The 11,149-nt window shown below is 36.8% G+C and overlaps 1 protein-coding gene across 1 annotated transcript in view; it reads right to left on the bottom strand.

Moving 5' to 3' along the window:
* Positions 1 to 11,149, bottom strand: part of PRICKLE2 (prickle planar cell polarity protein 2) — a 131,741-nt gene that overhangs the window by 101,637 nt on the left and 18,955 nt on the right. The window contains exon 2 of the mRNA XM_003785517.2: positions 2,386 to 2,569. Within this exon, the coding sequence (XP_003785565.1) occupies positions 2,386 to 2,529 (144 nt within the window). The 5' untranslated portion in view covers positions 2,530 to 2,569. The remainder of the gene's footprint in view (positions 1 to 2,385; positions 2,570 to 11,149) is intronic.

Below are 11,149 nucleotides of genomic sequence, written 5' to 3'. Positions count from 1 at the left end.
AACCAGTTTGATGGAAGTGTCTTGGATTGTGTATGAAAACACCACACTGTACCCCCAAAGTGCATCAATGTACACAGTTACCATTCAATAAAAAAAAAAAATAAATAAATAAAGAAGAAAGCAGAGAGGCTCAGAAAAAAAAAAAAAACCTTTAAATTCATAAATAATTTCTTAAGTAATAGACTTTAAAAGATTTCATAATTTAAAAATTTAAAGTTTATTTCTTTCATGCAACATGACCATTTCAAATACCTCTTGTATAAACACATGTTTTATTAGGCAAATATGAAACCCTTCAAATAGCTTGATAAGATAGTCTCTCTCTGGAGAGCAATTTCCCTTTCTAATCATTTGTGTCATATAGGTTTGATTAAGTGTAGGGAATAGAGAAAACCTTACAAATAATAATAGAATTATTAGAGGTGGGAATATCCTTTCATTTGGTATAATTCAAATGACTTGCTTAATAGCATTAATCATCTTCTTTCAAAACAAATTAAAGAAATTTCAGTTTTATGCTTCCCAAAGATACTCATTTTAGATGAGTCAAGTGGCTTCCAAAACGCCGTAAGTACTCACTTTTGGAACTGGTGAGTTTAATCAAGACCTTAGATTCTGCAATTGTGTGGTCTCTTGGGTCACTATGAGTAGAAAGTTTTTCTGAGTGTGAAAATCACAGAATGATGTTCAATGGTCTTAGAGAAGAATTTACTTAAGTAGGGCACCAAAACCAGCTTAACTTTGGACAATTCTGGGAAAAGATAGGCTTGAAGTTACTGGAGATGTGCTTACCAAGAAAATGAAACAAGTTCACAGGTGTATCTAGGTGTGAAAACACACTGCTCAAGTATGGTGGTAGAATGGAAATGTCAAACAAAGATATCTAGTCAACTACCGTGTCATCTGAGTGCCCAAACTCATTCAAATACTCTTATTCCTCTCAAACAAACACTTTAATAATTCAATCTTTACTAAAACAGAAGAAAGGAAAGATACAATAACCTCAATCCACAAACTGGAAGAAGGCACTTATTTCTTCCTACTGATACCCAACACAGAACTACTTTCAATTCTCTTGCAGATTGTTTTTTTTCTTTCTTTCTTTCTATTTTTTTTTTTTTTTGTGTGTGTGTGAATATTTCTATTCTAAGGTATTTTCTCCTCTGTAGTAAGAATTGCAATAGAAACCACAACACTGACGTGACTGTAAGGTTTGGGAAAGTAACATAAAAAGATGAGACGGACTTAATGGAGACTTGGTGAGATCAAATTTTTTCTACAAGGAATGCCAACTCCAGCCAATTGCATCCTTTTAGAAATAAGATTGCAGGCCCTCACATTTTCAAGATATAAATAGGAAATATTTATAAAACATTTTTATTTTTAAAGTATTAGTACCTTAATTGAATTTTAAAACAATATGTTGCTGACTGAACATATCCTACTTGGTGCCTGATTGCATCTGCCATTTTGCAACCTCAATAGTAGAAGAAGACAGGAAGAAATGGCTAATCAAAGGTGATATGAAAATCACCAATTAAGTTACTGCTGAATTCTTGGGTCTTCCTTAATTATAAAGAACTTTTCCTAAAAGCATTATCACAGGTAAAGTTCCTGACTTAAAATTTCAAGTGCTGTTTCAATTCTAAACATTCAAGACATCAAGATGATCCTCAGAGAAAGAAATTCTATGTGTCAGCGGAAGGCAAATGTGGTCAAATACTGAAGATTTCGCCAGGGCAGTGCTGTCTCTCAAATCTCACGATGAAGATCATGAAAATACCCAGTGTACAGAGATGCTTCTGAACTGAAGAGAAACTTCCAAGTAGTAAGAAATGCAAAGTGAAAGTTGTATGTCACTAAGAAAAATGCAGTGAAATAGAAAGAAACTTAAGTTCTTTTTACCAAACCAATAATACTTACAATAGTGACAAAATATTTCAGAAAATGCCCCAAAGCAAGGTCAAATTTCACATTTAAACACAGCCTTTATCACAGAAGCTTCCTTTCTGTGCTCAATTTCTTTACTCTCCTTCCCAAAGAATCTTGTTTTAAGTGTTTCAAAGATTTATGGCTAGTGTACAATTTGTCTTCTTCTCCCTTAAAATAAAGTCTCACTATATGTAGTGTTTTAAAGCCAATATTTCCAAGATATTTCTAGACAAGCTCATTAAGAGTTAATAATGGCAGTACAGAATGAATTCACAGTAGATGACTCAGGCTCAATTTCATTTCCCATGGGGGCTCCTGACATCTTCAACCCATTTAGCCTCAACCACTTTTCTGAGTTAACCAAGTCTACCCTCCCCGATTGGCACAAGGAAGGACCAAGAAAGACAAAATTAAAAGCCAAAGCCACCAGCATCCTCGCGTCAGGAATGGTACCTGTTCAGGCTTCAGACCGGGTGGGACCCAGGCGTACTCTTCTAGGGCACAGCCTGAGTCGTCATCCGAAGTGGAGTTCCTCTGGAAGTCAAACATGAGTTTGCTAATGGTCTTCTCCATCTCTAGCGGCATCGCCGTCACCATGTGCTCCTCCCGGGGACACTTGCAGTGCAGGCAGATCTTCCTGTAGGTAGCAGAGGTGGAAGGTGAGAAAAAAGGAAAAAAAAAACTCATGTTTTCAAGAGCCTGCTGGTCACCAGCCCTTGGACTGCAAACCATAAACACAATCCTTGACAACCAGCTTCTAACAAAAGCATCTCAAGCAGTGCTCCAGAGCGTGCCTGCCCTTAGAAGGTGTGGCACACACATGTGAAAACAGCACAAAAGGTCAGAGGCTGTCAACTAAACGTGCTAAGGGCACTTAAACATGGATCACAATCTTTTCTTCTAAATCAACATTTCAAGAGAAATGGTAATATATTTTTTATTTTATTTTTATTGTTGGGGATTCATTGAGGGTACAAAGAACCAGATTACATCGATTGCATCTGTTAGGTAAATTTCCTCTTATAATTGTGTCCCACACCCAAAAGGTGTGTCACACACCATGATCCCTACCCCCTTCCTCCTTCCCTCTCTCTGCTCTCCCCTTCCTCATCTCCCACCGTGTACTAGGTCATTAATTGCCCTCCTATCAGAATTGAGTACACTGGATTTTTGCTTTACATCTTTTGTATTAACCTGGATGGAAGTGGAACACATTATTCTTAGTAAAGCATCCCAAGTATATTTTTTATTTTAGTAAGTAAACCACTGGATTATGGGCCATGACCACAGTTTCCTTGACTGTAATAACAATTAAATATGTATCCATAATGATAGGCTGACCAGAAATATTACCTGCAGATTTAACAAATGCTGACAACATTCTGTTTTTATAAAAGCCTTAGGAAACGGAAGTGGTTTTTGAAAGAATTATGGGTGAAATTTTCTTCAACAAGAGCAAATGTATTTTTTTTTCTCACTACATAAATCTGGCCCTAACATCTCAAAGGAAAGACATTTTTACCTCCATTAAAGATCACTGTAGGTTTGAGATTCTAATTAGAAACCCAAATTTTCCCTATGTTGGTGGGTTTTTTAATATGCAAAAAGATCATGCAAGTGAATTATTTCAAAAGGTAGCAGCCAAAGATAAAAATCACCCAAACTGAACGTTTCTCTTTTAAGGTTACCATCTGTTCCCTTATCCATGGCTACAGAAACGATGAAGCAATAAATATGTTGATGTCAGCAACACAAAAACATTTCTAGCTTCTACCGATAAAAGAAAAAGAGAAGAAATGAATGAAGGGGTAAAATTTTAAGGGAATAAGCAATTCTCCACGTACCCTTTTCTTTATTATTAGTTTCAGCAGTCCCTTGTTAAGGTAATGAAAGAGCCCAGCATTCTAATCCCCACATATGCCTGAATTTTTGATAACAGCTTTGTTATATTTGAGTCACAGACCATAAAATTCACTGTTTTACAGTGTACAACCCACTGGTTCTTAGTATGTTCACAAGGTTATGAAATCATCACCATTTGCTAATTTTATAACATTGTCAGCACCCCCCAAAGAAACCCCAGAAACATTAGTGGCAATGTACCTCTGCCTATGCCCTGACAACCACTAATCCACTTTCTATCTCTATGATTTTGCCTATTCTGGACATGTCATATTAACAAAATCATACAATATGCAGTCTTTTGGAACCAGCTCCTTCATATAGAATGATGTGTTAAGGTTAACCTATTATTGTAGCACATGTCAATCCTTCATGCCCTTTTACTACTGAGTAATAGGCCACTATATGGATATACCACATTTTTCATTTGTCAGCTGGTAGATACTGGGCTATTTCAACTTTTTGGCTATTGTGAATTATGTTGCTCTAAATGTTTACAGACATTTTATTTGTGGATTGTGTTTTAAATTTTCTTGAGTATGTGTATATGCCAGGGAATAAGGCAATTTTTTATACTATTAAATTATTTATTAATTCTTCAAAAAAATTTTTTGGTATATAGGAAGATCCCCCAATGTGCTCCCTTTCACCAGAACGTAGGATTTCTGAGAACAGGAGGTTCTCCATTTTTATTAGTTTTTTTAAAATTTCAGAGTAGTATGAGGGTACATATGATTAAGTTACATAATTTGCATTTGTAGGATTAAAGTCCAAGTAGTAGCCATGTCCTTCGCCCAGGAGGTATTCCATATACCCATACATTGTACCTGTTGGGTTGGGAAGCTACCAATTCCCCACACACGTAAATTTAACTGAATATTTCTCTGAGTGAGCCTGTAGTTGTTAATCTACTAGTTTAAATTCAGTACCGAGCACATATAATGCTTATTTTTCCATTCTTGTGATACATCACTTAGGATAATATTCTCCAAATCTGTCCAGGTTGTTACAAAAAACACAAAATTTCCATCTTTTTATGGCTGAATAGTATTCTTTGGTATCCATATACCACAGTTTATTAATCCATCCATGTGTTGAAGGGCACTTGCACTATCTCCACATTTTCATGATTATAAATTGAGCTGCTATAAACACTCGAGTGCAAATGTTCTTGTGGTAATATGTCTTTTTATCTTTTGAGTAGATACCTAGTAATGGTACTGCAGGATCAAATAGTAGTAGGTCCACTTTTACTTCTTTGAGGAATCTCCATACTTCTCTCCAGAGAAGCTGTACTAGTTTGGCATCCCACCAACTCTAGTGGCCATTTCCACTAGAGTTTGGTGATATTCCAAACTGGTTCTGATTTGCATTTCTCTAATTATTAAGGATGATGAACATTATTTCAAGTCTTTGTTGGCCCTTCATGTGTCCTCATGAAAAAAGTTTCTGTTCATGTCTCTTGCCCAGTTTTTAATGGAGTTGGTTGCTCTTTTCTTGTTGATTTGCTTGAGTTCTTTATAGATTTTGATAATTAGCCCTTTGTTGGATTCATAGCATGTAAATATCTTCTTCCATGCTAGAATGGAAATTTTAACATTTTGGGCAATTGTCAAATTGTTTTCCAAAATATCTGTACATTCTCATCATCAATGAATGAGTGTTCCATTTTCTCCACATTCTAGCCACATTTGCTATTGTCTTTTTGACTATAGCTATTCTAGTGGGTATGAAGTGATATATAATTGTGGTTTTGATTTGCATTTCCCTAATAGCTAATTATGTTGAACATCTTTTTATGTGCTTATTATATATCTTCTTTGATGAAATATCTATTCAAATCTTTAGTCTATTTTTTTATTGGGTTATTATTTGTATTTTAATTGTTTAGTCATAAGCATTCTTTATATATTCTCTGGATGAAAGTTTTTTATCAGATATGTGATTGGAAAATTCCCCCTCCTCATTCTGTGGGTTGTTTTTCCCCCCACTTTCTTGGTGATGTCTGTTGTTGCTTTTATTTTTTCTGTCATATTTAAGAAACCATTGTATAACCCGTGGTCATAAAAATTTACTTTCACATTTTAACCTAAGAGTTTTATGGGTTCACCTTTTACATCCAGGTCTACGATCCATTTTGAGTTAATTTTTACATATAGCATAAGTAGGAATCCAATTTCATTCTCATGTGACTATCTAGTTGTTTTGGCACCATTTGCTGAAAGAATAGTGTTTCCCCATTAAATTGTCTTTGCACTCCTGTCAAAATCAATTGACCATAATTGCAGGAGCTTATTTCTGGGCTTTCAATTCTAGTCCCTTGATATATGTCTATCCTTAGGTCAGTTCCACACCATCTTGATGACTACAGTTTTATAGTAAGTTTTGAAATCATGAAGTATGATTCTGTATCTTTGTTCTTCTTTTAAAAAATTGTTTTTAGTCTTGTTGGTCCCATGGATAGACATTCATAAAAAACAAATTTTTTAATTACCTTGTTAATTCCTACAATAAAAGGTAGGTGAGCATGCGCTGAATCTAAAGGGGACTGTCATCTAAACAATATTAAGTATTCTGATCCATGAACACAAAATGCTTTCCATTTTCTTCAATCTACTTTAGTTTCTTTAAACAATATTTTGTGATTTTCAGGTACAAGTCTTGCATTTTTTAGTTAAGTTTATTCCTAAGTATTTTGTTCTTTTTAATGCCATTACAATTGGAATTATTCTCAAATTCATTTTCAGATTGTTAGTGTATAAAAACAAATGGCTTTTATTTTGATGTCAAATCATATAGTCTTGCTGAACGCATTTATTAGTTCTGTTAGTTTGTGTATATGTGTTTGTATTCTTTTGGATTTTCTACATACAAAACCACGTCATATGTGAATAGAGAATTTCACAGTTCACTTTTTAACCTGATGTCTCTTATTTCTTTGTCTTGTCTTATTGCTCTGGCTAAAATCTCTAGTATAATTTAAGGGTAAATACCCTTGTCTTGTTCCTGATCTTAAGGGAAAACATCTAGTCTTTCACCATTAAGTACTGCTAGCTGTGTTTGCTTTTTTTTTTTTTTTTTTTGGTGTGTATATGGATGTCCCTTATCAGGTTAAGGAAGTTTCCTTCTATGCTAGTTTGTTGTTTTTACACAAAAAGTGTGTTGGACTTTGTCAAATGCTTTTTCTTCATCTATTGAGATGATTAGTTGTTTCTGTCCTTATTCTATTAATGTGCTGTGCTTGAACTTTTACATAAAAATATACTTGAAGAAACCAAATTGGTGTAGTCTAGCCAAGTTAGCTTGTCAGATTCTCCCCCATCCTGCTTTTCATCAGACTGAAACATACACAGACAGAATGCACACCCCAAATTTGCTTTGCATCCCCAAACGCTAAGAAATTCCATCCAAATGCTGGATGTTTCTTTCAAAAATAGTTAGAGCTCATTTGAACAGTAACTCTTTAATTGATCAGCTATTGTAAAGTGGTCAGGGTTATTAGGAAGCTGTTAGATCTTTCCTCCCCCAAAACTTCTCATTCCAGTTTATGATTTAAGGGGGAAAAAGTTTCTATGTGCTTAAACAAATTTAACTTTGGTGACTAATACTTTTTACTAGAAAGTCATACATTCAAAACAAAATGTAGAAGAATTTTACCAAGTTCAGTTTCTAGACTGTCCATCAATAAGACTCTTTTACTCATCAGTGAAGAGAAGAACACACTGCTTAATCCTGGAAAGAAGTGATCTAATGAAATGAAGTTCTAGGAGAAGGAATAAAAACAGGGAAACAAAACACAGGTGTACAGAATCAGGTCCAGAGTGAGTGCTAACAAGTAGAACAGAAAAAAGGGAGAGGGCTAAAGGCCCTATGGAGTCATTGAACAAATAACCGAGGACTTACCATGTGCCAGGACCTGTTCTTGGCATTTGGGTACCTAATCAAAACAAAGATCCCTGCCCTCACAGCCTATATCCTCAGAATTAGAAACATACAATAAGCAGAATAAATCACCCTTCATATAATATGTTATAGGTGGCAAGTGCTATAGAAAACCAGACTGAGGAGCAGGATGAGGGTGGTCAAGATGGGGCGAGGGTATACCAAGCAGCATGCACAGTATTTATTTGCCCATCTATCCCCCAAGAAAGGAAACATCCCCACTTTCCAGAAAAGAAAGCAAAAGCTCAAAGCATTCAAGCAACTTACTCAAAGTAAACCCTAAATAGTGAGCAGAGCAGGGATCCATATAGGATCCCTCTGACCCCTAAACCCAAAAATTACTTATAGAAATATAAAGTATGTTATAAAAACATACTTTATTCAGGGTGGCACCTGCGGCTCAAAGGAGTAGGGCGCCGGCCTCATAAGCCAGAGGTGGTGGGTTCAAACCCAGCCCCGGCCAAAAACTGCAAAAAAACAAACAAAAAACCCAAACAACATACTTTATTCTAACCACAGAACATCCTTTTACTCCTGAACAACAAATTTAAGAGTAAAATCAAGAAGGAAAGAAAACAAAAAGAATAAATCAAAACCATGAGGCCCTTATCTGTTTTCCCTGCTAGCTGCCTGCCTTCCATGCACACCTCATGTATAATTAACACTAACTCTGCAGCAAGGCATTTTTATTTGCAAAGAATTTTCAACCTTTGGGCGATGCCATGACAGCCTTTGAAAATGGCTAATTTAATAACCTCCACCTACAAATTGAGAACCCAAGGCCCAGCTGCTCAGAAAGGTGCAGATGTTGGGAGGCAAAGCCAAGAGGATTTCTCTTCATTCTGGTGCCTTCCCCTTTGGTAAACGCACACAGCAAAACCCAACAGCTCTCTTTCAACCTGCTGATTAAAGCTTTTCACCTGAATGAAGCATATTCAGGACTGTGTGGGGAAATATATGATTTGGCTTTTTTTAAATAGACATTTATGAAAATAGAACCTGCTAGTAAAGCAGGATTTCATTAAAAAAAAAAAAACATACAAAGAGTGCATTGGTTTCATTCTGTCAGAGTTGACATTCTACCTGCACATAATTGGGTTTGTGAATGACAGGTTTCCAAGGAATAAGCCATGATTCAGAGAGTGGAGATTCTGCATTCTCCTTCCTTCCCTGCCTCTACCCCAGAACAACCTCTGCAACCCTCTTGTCCCAAAGTTGCAGCTATTAATTCAATGCTTCTATATCCACAATCTTCCACGGGACACACAGTATCAGCAGGTGGTGGTCCTCTCTTTAACTATCTTGGAGCAGCCCAACTATCTGCATCAATGACCATACCATTTTGAGAATGACTAACAATTTATACCAATTAACGTGTCCGCCACTATGTGGAAGGATTCATCATAAATAGATCAGGGGACAGGGCATTGGGAACACTTATCCTTGAGATGTTGACAGGTTATTTATAAGAGTGAACCCTGATTTGTGTGAGAAGTGATAGGATGAAGGCAAAAAAGGGATCTTCCTTTATGGCATGATTTCTGACAAGTTCAAGTTGCAAAGTGTAGAAATTTAGATCTGTAAGGAATTGTAAACATCATTAAGTATTTTTCATTTTTTCCTTTTCAGTCTTCTCTCCCTTTTTATTAAAGAGAAGAAAATATATGTATTTTGCAAAAAGACTGACATATGGTGACTCAAAATATAAAATAGGGCTACCCAACTTGATGTGGCAGAAAATAATGACAGCAAGCCCAGCTTCTCTTACGGTCTCTTTCTGCCCCCCAAACTGCAAGTATGTTCATGACCCTAAGGTCCTCAGCATTCCAAAGACAGGTCAGAAAAGCACCATCCTTCCTGGATACCACCAAGTCATTTCTAACACATCACAAAACATGAGGCAGGTACTTGATTATTTGATAGATGGAAAGAAGAAAAAAAAAGGCTCTTGATGGCTTTTAGCATTTAATTCTTAATCGTGAGACTCTGCTATAAATAATAATTCTAGTCATGGGAAATTGTGCATCTGATTGCTAAGATGTTACATGGAGATGCTTGAGGAACATTGGGCTACCACGGTGACTCTGATCAGATGGGTCTGAGGCAGGGCTCAGGAATGTGCATTTTCACCAGTGTGCCAGGTGACTGTGATGCAGCTAGTCCTCCCGGCATAGCTGGAGGACACACTTCTATAGTAACCTTCTAGTTAGAAGGGAGTATCTCAGAGTGTGATTTAAAAATTGGTGAGAGTTCTACTGATATACGTGATGGTCTCTGCAACTCTGGGCAATGTACATTGTTCAGACTGTTCCAGATCTATTCCAAGCCCTCCTGAACACCATGTCTTATGCTCTTGCATCACTAAGCCCGCCTGCCACTCAGCTGGGTACCCACTGGAGTGTGTGAAAGGTGAGAGGTAAAACAACATCAGCCACGAGAATCGTTGCCAGCCCTGCCATCTGTCCTGCTGCCTTCCATCTCCCCTTCCTCTATTCCAAGTCCAGGGCCAGGTCAGGTTTAGGCCACTTTCATCCACAAGGTCAAGGGCAGACTGCTTAAAAAGTGGCTCAGCTCCAGCACTAACCAAGTGACTGCTGAAGAACACACAATGGTGGATGCAACATAGCAACATCCCAGGCAGCCAAGGTCACGTATGGGAAAATACACTTTTGTTAAAGACAAAGGACTAAAATAACCCAAAGGCCTTCACAGCTTTTTGCTAAATAACAAAATGTTTCTTGAGTGTTTAAATTCTTTCACGACTCCAGTTCACTAAAGGCAAAAGAATAGCTCTTTTTATCCTTAATCAAGAAAAAAAAAAGGCAAACATTTCCTTTCTTGTTATACTTAAGATACTTTAAAGTGACTGCTTCCTTATCCTTATTTTAAAAAGCAATACACCATTGCTGTAGGAAAAAATTCAGAAATTACAGATAAGAAGAAAAAAAAATCACTCACAATCCCAAAGATAATCAACATTAAACAGAAACAGCTGCTGATCTTCTTTTCCATTAGTGTTAAGAAACTGGAGCTCAGACTTCACTGTACGTGTTTCCCATCAGGCAGAGCCATGGGACCAGCCTCTGGCCTGGAATGACAAGACATGAGCCAGAGCCACCCACACATGCACACACAACACTCTCAGCAAACAGACGTGCATCATTCAATCCAGATAAGTGGGTTTGCTCTGATCTGGGGCCCTGTAGCAGGACGAAGAATTCACTTACGCAGCCTGGAAGATACCACCAACGTGGGAATTACATATACTGTAATGGGTATCACAGAGTTAAAAGTTAGGTCCTTCAGATAAAAAACATCTGACAGCCAGATTTCAATAGCTATCAACTTGCAATTTTCTGTGCAAGTAGAGAGA

Source organism: Otolemur garnettii, unplaced genomic scaffold, assembly GCF_000181295.1.
Source record: "Otolemur garnettii isolate 467f Iridium unplaced genomic scaffold, OtoGar3 scaffold00015, whole genome shotgun sequence".
Classification (NCBI taxonomy): domain Eukaryota; kingdom Metazoa; phylum Chordata; class Mammalia; order Primates; family Galagidae; genus Otolemur; species Otolemur garnettii.
The sequence above is the reverse complement of the archived record's forward strand: the minus strand, read 5'-3'. Positions and strand labels throughout refer to the sequence as shown.